At 36.9% G+C, this 18828-nt stretch overlaps 1 protein-coding gene across 3 annotated transcripts in view; it reads left to right on the top strand.

The window, feature by feature from the left end:
* Positions 1-18828, top strand: part of IBTK (inhibitor of Bruton tyrosine kinase) — a 53412-nt gene that overhangs the window by 12613 nt on the left and 21971 nt on the right. For all 3 annotated transcript variants that reach the window (XR_009933051.1, XM_062489836.1, XM_062489835.1), the window contains exons 5-18: positions 549-659; positions 1843-2013; positions 3125-3242; positions 4997-5177; positions 5851-5974; positions 10541-10718; positions 11392-11566; positions 12385-12978; positions 14335-14421; positions 15327-15409; positions 15515-15552; positions 17331-17424; positions 17817-17918; positions 18667-18784. Coding sequence is in view for 2 of the 3 variants with exons in the window: in XM_062489836.1 (XP_062345820.1) it covers positions 549-659; positions 1843-2013; positions 3125-3242; positions 4997-5177; positions 5851-5974; positions 10541-10718; positions 11392-11566; positions 12385-12978; positions 14335-14421; positions 15327-15409; positions 15515-15552; positions 17331-17424; positions 17817-17918; positions 18667-18784 (2174 nt within the window). In the remaining variant the exon portion in view is untranslated. The remainder of the gene's footprint in view (positions 1-548; positions 660-1842; positions 2014-3124; positions 3243-4996; positions 5178-5850; positions 5975-10540; positions 10719-11391; positions 11567-12384; positions 12979-14334; positions 14422-15326; positions 15410-15514; positions 15553-17330; positions 17425-17816; positions 17919-18666; positions 18785-18828) is intronic.

Genomic DNA, 18828 nt, shown 5'->3' with positions numbered 1-18828 from the left:
GTACTGAACTGAAGTGGAATAATAAATATGCTTGGTACATGTTGAATTAAAATGCGTCTTGTGTTCAAAGCAGCATATGCTGTTAAGTGCATTTCATGTAGCAGTATCTTTGTCTCTAATAACTTACTGTGACTTCAGTTTGAGAATATTTGAAAACTTGAGCAAACATTCAGGGCAGACAATCTGTGCTGTGGCCTTAACGTGTTTTCTTTGGCATTTCTGAGGCAGCATCGTGGACCTTAAGACTCACTCTTTTGAGTTTCTGTTAGCCTGTGGGGCTATGGTTGATCTTCTTTTAATAAAATGAAACTATTCATCTCTTCAAGTAGGTTAAAGCAGTACGTAATATGTTTAAAACAAGTATTTTATGTGTCCTATGATATAATACCGGTATCTTACTTGTATTTTCATGAACATATCTTTATCAAAGCAGAACTTCTTCACAAAGTACTTACAGCAGGTGTTTTCAGATTATCCAGGAAAATTAATTTGTCCTATATTGCCTCTTCTCCATCCAATTTTTTTTTTTTTTTTTGCTCTTTTTTCAGGTGGTACTTTGCAAATTCCACTCTGTATTCCTTTCCCACAAAGGCCAAGTGTACACATGTGGACATGGACAAGGAGGGCGCTTGGGTCATGGTGATGAACAAACATGCTTGGTATGCTGTCTTGCTGTCTTGTGTTATTTCTTGTAGTCTAGTATGATGTTTCTTTTATTTCTAACAGCAAGTCTAAGAAGGGAATTAGAGTTTCTATTAGTATGCTTTCAAAATGAGTTTACCATTCATTTTAAACCAAACCCCTTGCTTCCCACCAAGTAACAGAAAAACTTCTCCAATGCTAATAGTGAGGTGGCAGAGAGTAGAGGAATGTGCATTTAGTTTTACTTTAACTTCAGATAGCTAGATGCTGTGGTCAAACTTGTGTTATGGCTGAGTTGATTTAAAGGCCAGCTGATGCTAGATAAGTGGAAGCAAATGATTTTTGGCTGGGCTTTTTACAGAGAAACAGCAGTACAGTACTGTGAATATGTAGTGGCAGGAAGAGGGATGGTAGGGTTTTTTACTTTTTACTAGACTTATGCAACTTAAGTAAAAGTCACTGGTCGTTTTAATTTGAATAGTACATTGTTGCAATGCACTAAACTAAAATTTGAGACGACTAAGGTATGATGACAATGCAATTTTTAGGCTTAAGCATCTTATCCTACCTCATAGTGTGCATTTATCTTGCAGCACAGTAATTTTTAAAAAATTCTAATATCAAATATCTGGTAGAACTTGATATTCTGTTGCTGAATGATGTAGTGGAGAGTGGAGCTCAAATTTACTTTTTTAAAGTAATTCTGGTAAATTAGTATTTTTTCAAATTGCTTCCCAAAATTGTGATGTTACATAGCTGAATAAAGGAGAAGTCATATTAGAGTGAATGAAGACTCAAAGATACAGAACTGCTTCCTTATTCTGTGAAATTTCATTAGGATTATCCTGCATTGGAGGGATATAGCTTTAGTGTTTGTGGTATTTAAAATACCACATGATAGTTAATATTTCTTCAGCTGTCCTGAAGATGTAGCTTCCAATCTAATTTCAGAACAGAATTCATCTCCCGTGATAGCAAGTACATTTCCCTGATAGCATTTCAAATGAAAGTAATTCATCTTACTGCACTGGATGTGGTTGTTATGTTAATGAATGTGTTGTGTGTTCAAATGCATTTTATCTTTATTTTAATGTTTGGTCATGACTTTCTGTTGGTGTAACTTGAGTTTCATAGGTGGCCACTGGTTAGTAACAAACCAATATGCTTTTATATCAACTTTTTTTTTTTTTCCTCATTCAGGTTCCAAGACTTGTGGAAGGCTTAACTGGTCATCAGTGCTCCCAGATAGCTGCAGCTAAGGATCATACTGTTGTTCTAACAGAAGATGGATATGTTTACACATTTGGTTTGAATACTTTCCATCAATTGGGTATTCTTCCTCCTCCTTCTAATTGCAGTGTTCCTAGACAGGTAAAAATAGCATCATTCAAAGCTTAATTGTTTGGTGGTATTGCTTTTGTTTTTCGTAACAGAAAGTAAAATGTGAAGACTATAAAAATAACTCCTAAACTTTTTCAGAACAGTGAAGTTTAATGTGAGTTCAGATAAATATTGGTTCTGTGTTTTCTGACATCTCAGATCTTAACTGTGTTCTAATAAATGTCTTAGTTTGTGACCTGAACAATACCAAAATTTGTAGTGTGAAGTATGATACACGGTGTAACTGCCAAGATCCTTTACTTCCCTCTTTCCCAAATTGTTCTGTAGTATTAATAGGTATGTATCACTTGAGAATCATGCTCTTAATTCCTTTTGAATCATTGGATGATGGCTCTCAGGGTTTGATTGTTATGTCCTTTGCTGGAAGCACTGGAGTCAGTGCTTTGGGAAGAGTAGTGACAGGGAAGAGGGAGTATGGACATCAGTAACTTAACTATATTTCTGTGCATAATCTCTAATTTTTTTTTTTTTTTTTTGTAAACAGAAGCTTTAACTTCATCTGAAGTAGAACAACATGGCACTATCAGTGTTGTGAAAGTAAAAAAGAATGATTGGCCAAAATGCAACAGGATAGTGTTTTGGGGTACCATATGTTCTTCAGTAGTGTAATGACAGCTCTATATCCATGGTATTTGCTGTGGTTTTATCATCTTAATCTGGAAAAGTCAAGTTAAATGTGAAGTGTGGAATTAGTAGTGTAGTTTTTCTACAGTGTGTTTAGGCCATTAGGACTTGCAAGTTTAAACTTCTAGCTGACATTTTGCAGCACCTGGGTCCTCTGTGGCTGTGCTATACATGTCTTGTTCAGTCTTGTTCAACACCTTATGTATGAAGACAGCCTAAGGAGACTCGATTCCAGTTCTGACTAGATAATACAAAAAGTTTAATTCTTTTTGTCATTAGTACAATATTGTGCCACTTGACAAACTTCTGAAGTAACCTGATTTATTAGACTATATGTGAATTGATATTAGTGCTTCATTCTTAATGACTTTAGGAGTTAAATGTTGTCAGAAGTTTGTACGTGTGAAATTCACCTGTTGTTACTTAATATTAAGATGTACTTTGGATTTGTGCTTAGGTTCAGGCAAAAAACCTGAAAGGTAGAATGGTGATTGGAGTGGCTGCAGGCAGATTCCATACTGTGCTATGGACTAAGGAAGCAGTGTATACCATGGGGCTGAATGGCGGCCAACTAGGTAAGGTAGAAGCATTCTGAAAGTAAAACCCCACCATTGAAAGATGTTGTTCATGCTTAACCTGTCATCTGCTTCTTAGAACAGAAGCCTGGGTGAAGCTTTTTTTTCTCTCTCTCTCTTTTTTTTTTTTAACCAATCTGATGACATCATCCCTTCACAGTTCTTCAAAGAATATTTTTCATTCCTACCAGTTACTTTCACATTTTGAGATGGTAGGAGCTAGTCAGATTTAGCTCTTATTTGAACTCTTTATATATGTAACTTTTACCTTCCATGCATCTTTTGTCATCCTGCTGCTGGAGACTTTGAGGAAACAGAATATCACTGTTTGTGGTGGAAATTACTCCAAGGCATGCTTGTCTCCTTCCAGCAATCTGGCTGGCACTCCTTTAATAAATTATAAACTAGCTTTCAGCTCTCCTGCCTACGGCCTTCTTTCATCAAGCACTCTAAACATGCTACTGATAATGTTTTCTGTACTAACTTTTTAAAGTGAAATACTCGCCTGTATCTAGATTTTCTTCAGCAATACCATTACCAGAATCTTCAGTTAACTCTCTTATTCTGAAATCAAGAAAGAACCTTTTAAAAATATATTACCAACTAGTGAACTTAATTTGTTGTATGAATGGGGCATTTTAATTGTTTTTATCTTTTTTAATAAACAGGTATTGTTATAGTGGTTTGGATTTGCTTTTTTTCCAGTTTTGGGTCTATGTGCAGACAAAACTGTTAGCTATCTCTGGTACTTAGTACTTAATCTGCATCAGCTCTGTCCTCAGCTTCCAGCTCTTTTTGTGTTTCTGTGTTAAGGTGTCAAAGGTATGTGAAAAAATTTGTCTTTGTCACAGAAATATGTTACTAATGAATATCTTCTTGGGTTTTTTTGCCTTTTTTTTTATATGCACCCATCATATAAGCTTTTTTTTGTGGTTGCTTGAGTTCTGGCTAGCATGTGGCCCAGTCCAGTACTACAGAGAGACAGTAACTGAATCTTAAGTGATATTAGCTGTGTCAGCTGGGCACCATGGTGGACCTGTGGTGGTAAATCTTGCCCCCATAAGATGTTTGAGCATAGCCCTACACTGTCTTGTGGCAGGGTTGCTTCCAGCTGTAGAGGCAGCTCTGCTGCTAGTTTCTCAATGTGTGTACCCTGATCTGTGGTGCAGGCATAAGTGCTCTGCACACAAAACAGGATTAGGCCATATATGTGTTCCTGATGTTAGGTTTCTTGTTGCAGCAGAGCAGCAATGGCTTCTTTTTATTTTATTTTCAAAATGTTTTCAGAGATCTTGCCTTACAGCTCCAACCTTTTCTGTTTCCTGTAACTGCTGCCTGCTTACGTGCAGTTAGAGAGTTTTTTTGACAAACTTATTTTTTGTCTTCCAATGTCCAAAATAATCTGTAGTTTATGCCAGTGTTGTGGTATTTCTATTGCCTTGAATTTTCATGTGATGAAATGAATATTCCTTTTTTGGAGTCAAAGCATAGTACCACCACATTAAATAGCTTTCCTCTTGAATATGCCTTACTTCATTTTTATGTATCAGGACTTGGTTTTTGGGTGTTTATAAGTGAACTAACAAGTAGGTGTGGTGGGTCTCATCTGTCTAAATATTCTGAAGACAAATTATCCAACTCCCTAAAAAATCTTTTGGAATTTAAAGGTTCTTCAAAGTAGTGTCATAAAGTATCCTTTAAGTGCACAATATGTGGAATGGCAAATAATTTTTGGGGTGTGTTGTATTTTCTAGGTTATCTGCTGGATCCTAATGGAGAAAAATGTGTAACTGCACCCCGCCAAGTCTCTGCTCTACACCATAAAGACATCTCTGTGTCCCTGGTCTCTGCAAGTGATGGTGCTACAGTATGTGTTTCTGAAAGAGGAGATATTTATTTACTTGCAGACTATCAGTGCAAAAAGATAGCTTCAAAGTATGTGCTACTTTCTAATTTGTCATGAAGAACAATAGGGGAAGATTTCACTGTAGTAGTATACTTGCAAGCTATTTTAAAGATTTTTGTGCATGAAGTACAGAAAATATAGCCCTGTGTTTTCTTCATTTGTAGTTCTTTCATAATGAACTAAGTCTATTGTTTTTGTGTGTTTCTTCATTTGTGTTTTGTTTTTGTTTGTTTTTTTGCAAGAGACTACGGTGCCACTTGCTGTTTACCAAAGATATTTTAAAAACCCATTAAGAGGAAATCAGAGTATGATTTTGATCAGCTAAAAACGAAGATCTGCTAAACCCCTGAGAAATGACCTGCTGGGATAGGATAGATGCTTTAATACAAACAGCTGAATAAATTTTTGTAATAATGAAATCAAAGCTATATCATCTACTGATTTTCACTCATGGAATTGTGTGTAAAACTTCTAAATATACAATGTGATATACTTAGAAACAAGCAAAAGTTGTAGTCTGCTGTAATATTAGCAGTTATGTTAATAGTACCAGTAGGATGAAACTAAACATAAGTAATTTTTCAGTGTCACTGCCTTGACTTTATATTTTTGCTGCTTGTCTAAATGAAAAAGGTAACTGTCATAGAACCAACATTAAGTACACAATAGGAAATACTAATTTAACCTTTTGTGTTCTTTCAGACAGCTGAACCTTAAAAAAGTTCTTGTCAGCGGGGGATATTTGGAATATAAAGTAGATACTCAGCATCTTAAAGAAAATGGGGGTCAAAAGACTTGCATTCTGGCACTGGATGAAGCTGGAAGAGTAAGTTGTCATAATTACAATTATGTAGCAGGCTGCATAATGATTGATCAAGCTTTTAAGCATAAGACAGGAAGAAATAATGCATAGAAAATAATTAATTTCATAGATTCATAGAATATGCTTAGTTGGAAGCGACCCACACAGATCACCAATCCAGCTCCTGGCCCTAAAAAGGACCATCCATCCTCAAGTCCACATCCAACACCACACGAGGTGCCTGTGAGCATTGTCCAAGTGCTTCTTGAACTCTGTCACGGTTGATGCTATGACCCCTTCCCTGAAGAGCCTGTTCCAGTGCCCAACCACTGTCTGAGTGAAGGATCTTTTTGTATTAAACCTTCCCTGACACAGCTTCAGGCATTCCCTTGGGTCCTGTCATTGTCACCCCAGAGCAGAGATCAGTGCCTGCCCCTCCTCTTCCCCTCACAATGAAGTTGTCCCTGCAGTGAGGTCTCCCCTCAGTCTCCTCCAGGCTGAACAGACCAAGTGCCCTCAGCTGCTCCTCACACGGCTTCCCCTCAAGGCCCTTCCCCATCTTTGTGCTCTCCTTTGGACACTCTCTAATAGTTTAATGTCTTTCTTACATTGCGGTGCCCAAAACTGCCCCCAGCACTGGAGGTGAGGCTGCCCCAGCTCAGAGCAGAGCAGGACAATCCCCTCCCTTGCCTGGCTGGTGATGCTGTGCCTGATGTCCCCAGGGCAGGGTTGTCCCTCCTGGCTGCCAGAGCACTGCTGTCTCATGTTCAACTTGCTCTCAACCAGCACCCTCAGGTGCTGCTTTCCAGCATCTCATTCCCCAGTCTGTACATACCTTTGGGGTTGCCCATCCCAGGTGCAGAATCCAGCACTTTCCCTTGTTGAACTTCATGTGGATGGTGGCTGCCCAGCCTTTCATTTGTTAAGGTCTCTCTGCAGGGCTTCCCTATCCTGGAGGGAGTCAGCAGCTCTTTCCAGTTTTGTATCATCTGTAAACTTGCTCAGAATCTCTTCCTGTCCTGCCTCCAAGTTACTCATGAAGATGTTGAAGAGCACAGGGCTGAGCAGCCCCATGGAACAACCCCAGCAGTGACAGGTCACCAGTCTGATGTCACCCCATTCATTATAACCCTTTGTGTCCAACTCATGGGCCAGTTGCTCACCCATCCCATGATGTATTTATCCAGCTGTGTGCTGGACATTTTGTCCAGAAGGATCCTGTGAGAAACAATATCGAAAGCTGTGCTGAAATCCAAAAGGATTACTGTTAGCTGGCTTCCCTTGGTCGACTGCATGGGTTACTTTTTCATCAAAGGATGTCAGATTTGATAAGCAGGACTTTCCCCTTATGAAGCTGTGTCTGGCTGTGACCAATGACCAGGTTTTCTTTCAGGTGTTTTTCAACGCCTCCCAGAATAATCTTCTCCACAACTTTACCAGGCACTGAAGTGAGAGTGATAGACTGTAGAGTGTGAGGTTCTCTTCTTGCCCTTCTTGAAAACTGGGACAATGGTCATCAGTAGCTGGAACCTGTCTGGATTTCCAAGACTGCTCAAAAAACATCAAGAATGGCTTTTGGATGACATCAGCCAGCACTTTAAGGATTCTTGGGTGAATCCCAGTAGGCCCCATAGCTTTGTAGGGATCTAGCTGGAGCAGCAGATCCCATACAAGTTTCAGGGTTGATTGGGAGTTGATCATTCTCATAGTCATGGTCCTGTAGCTCAGGGCACTGAAACCCCCTCTTTGAAGACAGAGGCAAAGGATGTGTTAAACACCTGTCCCTTTTCTGTGTCCCTGTTTGGGCGGTGACCATCCTCACCCTGTAATGGGCCGATGTTACTCTTACACTGCCTATTGCCATTAATATATTTGTAAAAGCTCTTTTTATTTTTCTCCAATCAGTTTGTTTCTATGGAGTTGCTGGTGATTTTTTTTTAATATTAGGGCCGTGGGAAGGTTACAGAAGTAATGTATAGTAGCTGATTTTTAAATCTATGGACTTCTAATGACTTTTTTGTGAAGGTGTGAACTTTGTTTTTACATACACATTAGTGGTTATATAGTGTATGTCGTTCAGGTTCTTTTTGTTGTTGTTTTTTTCCTTCCCATCTGTTCACCCCACTTGCTCCAGACACCTTTATACCTTTCAGAAGTTGCTGAAACATGGCTGTTTTGTAGATTAAATGTCTCTTTTATTGTCAAACTTTTGCACTGATGAATCATTTAGTATTTAAGTGTACACGCTCTATTGTCTTAGAGTTGGAATTCCACGGTGAATTTACTGTTTTTTCCCTTACTCTTTTTTAAGTACTGGTTTACAGGACCCTACATTTCCCTTTTCTCGAGCTGCCCGCTGAGATCTCAACCTTCACTGCCATCTAGTGGTGTTTACAAAGAAGCTTTTCCTACTGGAAGGCCTTCTTTAAGAATGTTATAAACAGAGCTTGTATATCAAAATAAGGAGCAGTGTGTGTGTCTGTCCTTACACTTGGCTGAATTACGTTTTGTGATGTTATATTTTTATTAAATCATTAGTTGTCCCAGAGATTATAAACTTCTAATTCAGTATTTGGTCATGTGAAGTGTAACCTCTGGCATCTGTATTGCCAACATCTTTGGGACTCTGCTTTAGCAATAAGAAACTACTTGATCTTCCTGCATCAGAGGAACAATGTCCATGTACATTTCATATCTTTCCATGTTGAGTACTGACAAGTTCTGGGATCTTTAGTGCTTTCAGGCATTATAAATTATTGAGTAAGGAGAGGGATGGGATCTTAACACCTGTATTTCCTGAATCAGTGCTTCCTGGTCTGGCTTGATTGCACTTTCTTTAAGGGAGTATTGTTTAGCCTAGAAGATAAAAGTCACTAGGTGAATCCTGTATATACATACTTGAAGAGAAGACATAAAGAAAATATAGCCAGGCTATTCTCAGTGGTGCCCAGAGCCAGCACCAGAGGAGTGGTCTGAAAGAGAGGAGGCTCTATCTGAATGTGGGGAAGCACTGAGGATCGTCCAGCACTGTCACAGGTTGCCAGTTAAAACTGTGAAATCATAACCTTGGAACAAAATCAAAAGGTGATTGGACATATTCCTGGGAAGCTGGCTCTGGGTGGTGCTGCTTGAGCAGAAGGTTGGACTAGACAACCTCCAGAGATCCCTTCCAATCTCAGCTGTTCTGTGATTTGTAGGGCTTAAGGCATGGGAAAGGAAATAGGTTACTCAAGTTCTTCTGTTCCCTCCTTATGTAGGTGCTAACAGACCTGTGCAGGTCCTTCAGTTGGGAGAGTGAAGGCCTGACTTTAGCACTGCTAATGCCACATTTGGGCTTTACTGTGCTTGGGGCTGTCTTTCAGGCATGTACAGTGTACCCTGTTGGAGTCTTGCTGTACATGCAGTGCTTCATATTCCTGAGAGTTTCGAAGTTTGTATTTGGTCATGATCTCCATTCCAAACCTGTAAAGGGTGGTGGTATTTGCACCACTTAAGTAGTGGCTTGTCTGCAGTTTTCTTCTGTCTTCACTCAGGAGTCAGGATTAAAAACACAAAGGAGATGAATTTTCTCGTGTTTGGGCTTGGTTATTTATTAAATCTTACCAAAAGTACAGAGAGTTCAGCAATGCTTCTAGCTACCAGCTAAAAGCAAGCAAAGTGGAGGTGAATCTAGCTAGCTACAAGGTCTCTTGAAGCTAAAGAGTCCAATAGAGAATTAACACCTATATCATTTATACTTTTGACCCAGTAACGAAACTCCTGTGACCCGCAGTGCAGCACTAACTGTCCAACCAGAAACTACTACCTGAAACCATGAAGAAGGAAGAAGAACACTGAAAGGAGACAACACCCAAAATCCTCCATCTTGTCCCATACCTATTACTATATTATAAAAACCTCAAATTTAAAACTCTTCACCATGTGAAATCACACACTTCTATTTCAACTACACGCCAGTGACTCTTAACTCCATCAATCAAATTTGGAAGCCTTCTCCAAGGCCTCAGGTCAAAAGCAGAGTTCTCTTGGGGGTCAGTGCCAGAAAGCACAGAAAGCCCAAAAATCCCAGTTTTCTGTGATCCAGCACAGACCTTGACTGGTACAGAGAAATTTGACATTCTTGTCAAGCAATTAAAAGGACATGGTTTAAATTTCCAGTGTGCTAGCTTTGAATTTTGTCTGACTTAAAAACAAATTGGATGGACAAATCTGTAAATTAAGAACTTGATAAAGCTTATTTCTTGGCTTGACACCTTTTACTCTCCTTGTCGAGATGTCAGTAAAACCTGTCCTATGGATGACTGCTGTGAAGATATTTGAGTATTCAGAGAAACTTTTCAAATGCCCTCCATGAGCAAATGGATCTTGATATCATGATAGATTTTCCCTGTTTTACTTGTGGATTCTCTCTAAGAGATGCTCATAACACTTTATCCTAAAATTTTGACGAATGTTTTTCTCCTTTTATAAGCAATTTTGAGTTGGCATGTTCTTGTGTGTGAAAAAGTAATGGAAGTGTGTAATACGTGACTGCTTTTTAAATGATATGAAGATTTTTTTTTCTCTTTCTTTAAAAATTTGATATTATAGGTGTTTTGTTGGAAGTCATCTAACAACTCCATGAAGCAGTGTCGCTGGCTGTATGGCCGGCAAGTCTTCATGTCTGATGTTGCATTGAATGGAAATGAGATAATGTTTGTCACACATGATGGCGAAGCCTTTACAGGGAAGTGGCTGGAAGAATGGAAAAAAAGCTCAGAAAAGAAAGGTTAGCTGTGATTTCTTGGTGGTTTTTAAGTACTTTTAAATCAGTAAAAAAGTTTAATTGAATCTTCACAGCCTCTAACAGTATTATGTGGTAAGTTTGTTCCTTCCTCTGTGACTGACAGTTTTTAGCATTGACTGCTACTGTACTCTTCTCAGTAATACTAAGATTTACTTTGCAGCTTTTAGTTACCCTTTAGGTGGAGATTTCTAGGAAGAAAAATACTTCTGAAGAATAATGCTAGCACAATGGTCTAATGATCTTGTCGCATATTAGGTGATAACTCCTAAGAGAATTGGAATTGAGCAAAAGAAGGAGCATGAACTTGCTTGCACTGCTAAGTCTGTGAAGCCTGTTTCCCAGTCCCTTAGCTGGGCACAATGAAGGGTCCAAAGCAACTTCCACCTTATTAACTTGGCTCATATTGCTGAAAGTATAGCTTGTTTTTCTGCAAGAATATATCTGTCTCACACAGGATAAGATTTTAAGTGAAACTGTCAGCTCTCCTCCTATATATTCTGTAAATAAGCAAGCTGAAACCTTCAGCATGGTTTAGCCTCATTCAATTACTCCATCAATGGACATAACAGAAGTCAGAATCTTGCCTTTTTATTGTATTAGTTGTATTTTAATTAGCAGGATCTTTCTGTGATGTGTGTTCACTTTTTCTTAACAGAACTTGTATCGAGCCTTCAGCATCCTTCATGTGATGTGCCCTGTGAGCATGATACAAACAGTGTGTATGAAAGAATTCGACTTCAGAAGCTGAATTTTGTCCACCGAGCTGTCAGTATTGCCACTGATCCTAGTGGTTGCAATTTTGCTGTATTACAGTCAGATCCTAAAACCAGGTATATTTAAGATAACAACAGCTGTAATTTTTCCTTTTTTGTGTGTGATTGGAATTGAATAATCATTTTCCAAATATATTTTTGGCTCATACAGAACTCACAGTAAATACAGTTGTCCATACTGCTAGAGAACAGCCTTTTGTTAGTAATTATGTTGAAGTTATCCAAAGGCCTCAGTTTATGTATTTGTATAATAAAAGACAGTATTGGTACTTTATCTGAAGTGTTTAAGGCAAGCATTTGCCATGTATTTCCTAACATGCTCTGAGTTCTAAATACTGAGAAATTCACCCCTTCAGTAATCACCAATAATCAGCTTTTAAATAAAAGTGACAAGTGAATTTTTGTTTGTTTGGAAAGAAATGTATGAAGTAAAATAAATAAATAGAATATTGGACAGCGTTTCTTATGCTCTCATAATAATGTTTGCATAATAGTTCCCAACATTTGTGATAAATAACTAAACGTTAGCCTTTTTTCCTTATTGCTTTAGTTTGTAATATGAAATACAGAAAGAATTTCTGTGTTTTCATGTTGGAAAAATGAGATAGTTCTGATAATACTGGTACAGTATGAAGGCAAAATATTTTATATACTGAAGCTAGACAGGTCTTATTTATGTAGTTTAATTGTCTAAATAGCATATTATTGGTTATTTTTGTAAAGAACGGAACAAGAAATGTTGAGCAGTGCAGCAATGTAAGAGAAAAGCCAAAGAAACCAACTGGAATAATCGTTATCTTCTTCACTAAACATACTGTGTAAAATGTGATGATGGTTATAAATAGTGTTTGATTATGGATTTAATTTTTTTCTAGTCTCTATGAAATTCCAAGTGTGTCACTATCAAGTTTTGGAATGGATTTTGGCAAACTGTTAGACGAAACAGATGAAATGGACAGCATCCATGATGTGACTTTCCAGATTGGCACAAGAATGTACCCCGTGCACAAATACATCCTGTCTGTACGCTCTGACTTCTTCAAGAAGCTCTTTGTTTCCAGTGACAACCAGCTAGACACTCCAGACATCTACCGTAAAGATGAAGATGCTGTTGGCTGTGATCTCTATGTAATTGAGAAGGTCCATCCAGATCTGTTTGCATACCTTCTGCAGTTCATATACACTGATACTTGTGATCTTTTGACTCACGGTTATAAGCCAAAAATCTCATACAAAGAAAAATCAGATGAATACCAAGATACTTTAATTTCTAATCTCAGCAAAATGAGCTTTGATGAAAATGTCAATGGAAAGTCTGCATTTGAGATTTATAGAAATAATCAAGTGCAAGTTATAAATGAAAAACAGAAGAGCAAACCTAAAAAAGGCAAAACTGGTGACGAAGCTAACCTCATTAAAATGTTGCAAAATGCAGCAAAGAAATTTGGGCTCAGCAATTTAAGTGGAAGGTAGGTGAAAGGAAATTCATTTTTATTTTGATGAGCTCTCCATGGAGCTGATCTAACTTTAGTTGTTGTGACAGTAGTAGAAATTAAGACACTAATGTTAGAATAGAAACTAGGGGGAGATGATGAGGGGATGCTACTTAGGAACTGACTGGGCTTATTTCTGGTACATACAAGAGTTTCAGGCTGGTAGGTGGTGAGCTATTCCATCACTGTTTGGGCATCACTTGTTTTGCATCTACTCATTCTGTTAGCATTATTACTGTTTTCCATTCTTTTTCTGCCCTATTAAAACTCTATCTCAACCCACAGATTTTATTTTTTTTTTTCCCCAATTCTCTCCCCCATCCCAGTGGTGGGTGGTGAGGGCAGAGTGAGTGAGTGAGTATGTGGTCTTTAGCCAGATAAGTTAAATCATGACAGTATCTTCTAAGGCTTGAGCTCTGTGGGATTTGGTATCTGATGTAAATCATCTGACTTTCCAGAAAGATTGTCATAAAACATCAATATTTACTGTGTTAGAAACAGCTGATCTGACGGTGTTTTGAACTGTCTAATTTCTGTACAGTGATCTGTAGTCTAGCAGTTTTTTCACAGACAGCAAACATGTTTAGTATAAAACAGCACAAAGCAAAGTTAAATTCTTGTTCAACTGATGAAATTTTTATGTTACACAGTGGAACAAATAAGATTGAAATGGAATTGAGATCAAATGTCTCTGTAGAACTGCCTTAATCAGTTTGGGGTTTTTTTTCTGCAGTTGTTCTTTCAAAAGAGGGAAATTAGCTTTTTCAGGGTAGTTTTCTTCACTGTACGTTTTGCATGCACAGCCAAGATGTGAAGCTGCTGCTAAAATTGAGTTCCTAAATAACATTTCCTTGGTAAGGTACTTTGCCTTTAAAGGTGTATTACTTTGTAATTTGCCAGCAGCACTCCTGTGGTCCTCACATCCCATTCACAAGCCTTCTTGATGAATTAGGATGCTAAAAAAGCCTGTGCTGGAACTTGCATCTCTTCCCAACTGTTTCTGCTCAGTTTCCTGACTGGTAGTGATAATGTAGATTATTAACTTCTAGACTTTTGATGCTGTAGTATTGAACTTCGGCCTTAACTATACAGTATAGGTTTCATCTAAGATAATAAATACATATCTAAGATGTAGAAAGAATAGCAGTTACACTTTACATCTGCCTTGAAGACTTTTCAAGTAACAACTGGCTCTTTCTATTTTTGTATGATGATTCATTTTCCTATTCACCATATGAGCCCACTGAAGTACTGTTATTTTGTGAAACTGTTCTTAGTGTTTTGAACTGTATGCTAATTGTATTGCTTATTGTTAATGTTAATAATTTGCAGGCTGGATGGAGTAAGGTTAGAGAATGGAAAAATTAATGTTGTGAACAAGAAGAATGGGAACAAACCAAAATTAAATCAGAAGAAATGGTAATTTTTTTAAATCATGTTTCCCCTACCCCACCGTATTCCTCTTACATCATTTCCTTACCTATTAAGTGTGGGCTAAGGTTGATCCGTCTGCATTTTAACTTCTGGCGTGCAATTTTCTCTGTCATAGTAACTCAGGTTTGGAAGTTCTCTGTAGATGTTTATAGACTTGATCTGTAAATTAGTAATTTGGGATAGATTATGTGTGGTATATCTTTGTTTCTTTCTACTGTACCTTAATGTGTTCTGTGGACTCAGTGTCATAGAATGCTAATGCCAGGAGAAATGTTATGGGTAATCCAGTCAAAAGCAACTTGATTTCTGTAAATCTGCTTTCAGTGACTGTAAGACTACATAGGTTGGAAATAAGCAAATGAATAGTATGTTTTCTAATGTGCTTTTACCAAGTTGATGTTTGTTTTTTAATTTTTGATTGATGTGATTGAGTTACTTATACCTGAATAGCTTATTTTTATAGGAAAAGCAACATTGCATGAAAGTCACTTTTTCACAGAATTCAGGTTCATTCAATGAATCATCAAGGCCTATGGTATTTCCTGATACTGAAGAAATAGGCATAGACCACTTGACATAGACCATTTAAGATTGACTAAAAGTAACCATAATTAATTTATTTAGTCATAGCATTTTTGAAACAGTTATTGACTGTGTTTTGAAGGAATTATCTCAGATCGAATTTTTAAACCTCATCTTTGGACAAAAAGTTCTCCCTTTGAAAGTATTGTGCCTGTACTTTTGGGTTCATGTTCTGTGGTATTATTAAAGTTCAGGCGTATTTTATTTCAAAGGATAAAACCTAACTTGTTAAAGTAAGCATTTATTTATAAGTTTTATAAATCGTAGCTGTTCTGAATACAGTTCTGATGCTATTAAATATCTTCTAGTTCATACCTCTGCGATGTCACCCTGAAATCTTTAGATGGAAAGGAATTCCCATGTCATAAGTGTGTACTTTGTGCAAGACTTGGTATGTGTGTGTATTTTTATATATATATATTTATATAACATAATTATATTGTCTTTTTAAATTGTCATTTTATTGCATCTTGAACTGAAATGCCTTTCTTTACAGATTATTTTCACAGCATGTTAAGCAGCTCATGGATTGAGGTAAGTTTTCCAAAACCATGTGTGGTGGTATGGTTTTTTGCATCAAATAAGTGACAGCTTTTCAGTTTTTCCTATTATATCCTAAATACTGGGGAAAAGGAAGGGTTGGATTCTTTGATTTTGTTAGCAAGAAAAAAGCCCCACAAGCAGCATTTGTGGTTACTCTGTATTTGTACTATTGAGATAATGTATTAAATGAGAGTAACAAATATAATACTGTGTATCAAAGAAAATTACTGCTTTGTTTTAAGGGTTTCATTTGAACTAGGTCGTGGATTTATAAAAAACTCTGACTGGACTGTTCTTATGGAATACTACTTTTGATGAATTTTCATTTTCTTCTGTAAAAGATCGTACAATTTAAATTGCATGTGGTTTGAAATAGCTTGTCATATGGACTGAGTGCAAGAGAGAACAGGATTGAGGTCAGTTTGTAGAACTCCAGCTGAATTTCGCTGTGAAATGAAATAGAGGGTATCAGTGACTAGTCTACTAAGTCACCAACTGCTGTTTCAAAAGATGTAGATCTTTAATTTGTCCTGGTTCCTGTTTGCCAGCTGCATGTCAATGCCCTGGTTGTTCCTGGACATTGTAATTTCACTAAATTCCTCTATTGGACTACCTGAGCAATATTGATAATGTTTATGGAAAGAGAGGAATGCTGTAAGTGGAGGAACATTTTTCTGAGACTGAAAATTAAAGCAATGTGCAGGAGTTCCTCAAATTTGTTAACTTTCTGGCAATACATTAAGAGCCTGGTGAAGTACTGGCAGTTCTGTTCTGCTGTGAAACAGAGCTTCACCTGTCCTCCAGATTGCTGTGTTGTCTTTTCCTAAGTCATCCCTGAGAGAACATACTTGAAATACTGTGAGACAAATAATTTATTTAGGGAGTTAAGTGTTGAGTGTCCAGTTATATCATGGTTTTATATATCAATAGTATGTAGTTCATAAGTTGCCTATTATGCTGTATGTAAATCTTAATCAACCTAAATTGTAAGTAAATATTTTATGAAGGAAGCGTGTTTATAAAAGGATGTTTATAAAAATCTTAATGTCCGTAAGAGGTTTTTAAACCTTAGAAGGAAAATATGTCAGTACCAGTAGCATGTTCTAAAGCAAAATATGAAGTATTTAGTATGAAGCTTTACTTGGGTACCACCTGAAGTAAACCAAAGTTGTTAAGCAGTGATGTTGCATAAACACAAATGGTGACAGTTACATGGTTTACTGGCAAATGTTTGCTCTTACAAAAGTCTTACCTTAATGGTTAGGATGGTTTTCAAATGTAGGACTTGATGAGCACCTTATTTTCAGAGACATTAACAGTAGTGACTACTTCAGTATTGTTTTTTAGGAACTTGTGATTTCATTAAATCTTTTGACCTTGAAAGGAAAGCTGTTTAGTACTTGTGTAGAGGATTCCTGTAGTTCTGCTTTCAGGCAATTGTGGGTAAAGTAATATCATTAAAGAGGATTGTTAGAGTAGATTATCAAAGTGATCAAACATTAAACTTTTTCATGGATATTTATTCAGAAGTTTGAACAGATTTTAATTGCTTTGCTACAATCAATTCTTGATTGAGAAACTTGGACAGATTTTGTACGAATGCTTAAGTAATTGTTTAACTTTGAAAATGTGACCCTCAATCTGAGTTATTTTAGTATAGTTATTGCCTCAATTTCGTATTTTATTCCAAGTAGTCAGCTTCTCTTACTCTTTCTGTTTCTTCTTTTTTTTTTTTTTTTTTTTTTTCTTTAAATACTCCTGCCTTTTAGGCTACCTGTTCAGCTCTGGAAATGCCCATCCATTCTGACATACTACAGATAATTGTGGATTACTTGTATACAGATGAAGCTCTTGCCATAAAAGGTGCCATTAATATATTTTCAACTGTAGCTCTTGCAATTTTTATATTTTTAAAATAGAAATTCAAAACTTAATTTGCTTGTGTTGGAGTTATATTTAAAAAAAAAATCAGAAATTTTGATTCTTTCTTTATAGAGTTTGAGGGGACAGCAGTACCTCAGGTGTTGTTTTACCTTTTGTTTAGTTTGTCAAACTGCAGCTTTCCATTTCCAACCTTCTCGTGCTTCAAAAAGTGGACTGTTCGTGCTCTTCTAAGCTATTCTTTGTGCTATGAAAATCCCATCAAAATTTGTGAAGCCATTATATTTGTGCTTTGGTAAAATCTCATTGAAGCTGTATGTTTTATAGTTGCTTTTGATTTGCCTGTGGTGTTTACATGATGCTTTGTTTTCCAGATTCTCAAAATGTGGAATTCATATGTAATGTTCTTGTGGTAGCAGACCAGCTTCTTATATCCAGACTCAAAGAAATCTGTGAAGTAGCCATTGCAGAAAAACGTGAGTCCTTCAACATGTGCTGTAAAGGGTTAAAGAATAAAAACTGGTATTTTCAGATGTTCTTGGCTTTTGCAGCACCGAATTTATGTGTCTTAACTTTCAGGTGATTATATTTTGATGTTCATTGCATGGCTGCTAATGATTGCTTCTTAACTCTGAGCAATATTCTAGATTATAATAATCTTTCATTCCTTACGCATCATCTTCATCTCATGCTCTTTAGTAAAAATAAGTACCAAAAAAAGAAAAAGGCTAATTGCCCCCAAACCTCAATAAAACCTTTATTTCATTGAATTGAAATTTCTTTTCTTTAAAATATGATAAAATGAATTCTGTTTCTATTTCTGTCCATGTATTTAGTGTTCCCTCTCTCCCCTTTCTTTTTCTTTCTCTGTACTAAATTGGAACATTTGGCAGTTTAACAACTGTTTATGCTGTATATGAAACTTGCTATTTTTATCTTTTTTTTCCTTTTTGTTTTGGACTGATGGGTTTTGATATTTTGAAACTGATCTGTTTGTAGGTAGGGCTTTTTAGTTCTGTGATGCAGCCATTGCATGCAGGCTGCTACAAAGTTACATGGAGCTTCCTATAGTTTATGGCCATTTGAGCATTAGCATTTTTTCTAGGAATAGGATATGATATGTTTCAATGACTAGATCATGCTACACAATAAGTTTTTTAAAAAACAGCTGCTTGATACTACAGCCAAGTACCTAATTTAGTTTCTTGTGTTTTGTTTCTGCAGTTACCTTAAAGAATGCTGCTGAACTGTTGGAGTTCTCAGCAATGTATAATGCTGAACAGCTAAAATTATCTTGTTTGCAGTTCATAGGACTCAATATGGCAGCTTTGCTTGAAGCAAGGTAAGCAGGAATGCCAGTGTGTTAATGTATTAGTTGTAAAATTT

This window comes from Cinclus cinclus, chromosome 3, assembly GCF_963662255.1.
Source record: "Cinclus cinclus chromosome 3, bCinCin1.1, whole genome shotgun sequence".
In the NCBI taxonomy this organism is placed as follows: Eukaryota; Metazoa; Chordata; class Aves; order Passeriformes; family Cinclidae; genus Cinclus; species Cinclus cinclus.
The sequence above is the reverse complement of the archived record's forward strand: the minus strand, read 5'-3'. Positions and strand labels throughout refer to the sequence as shown.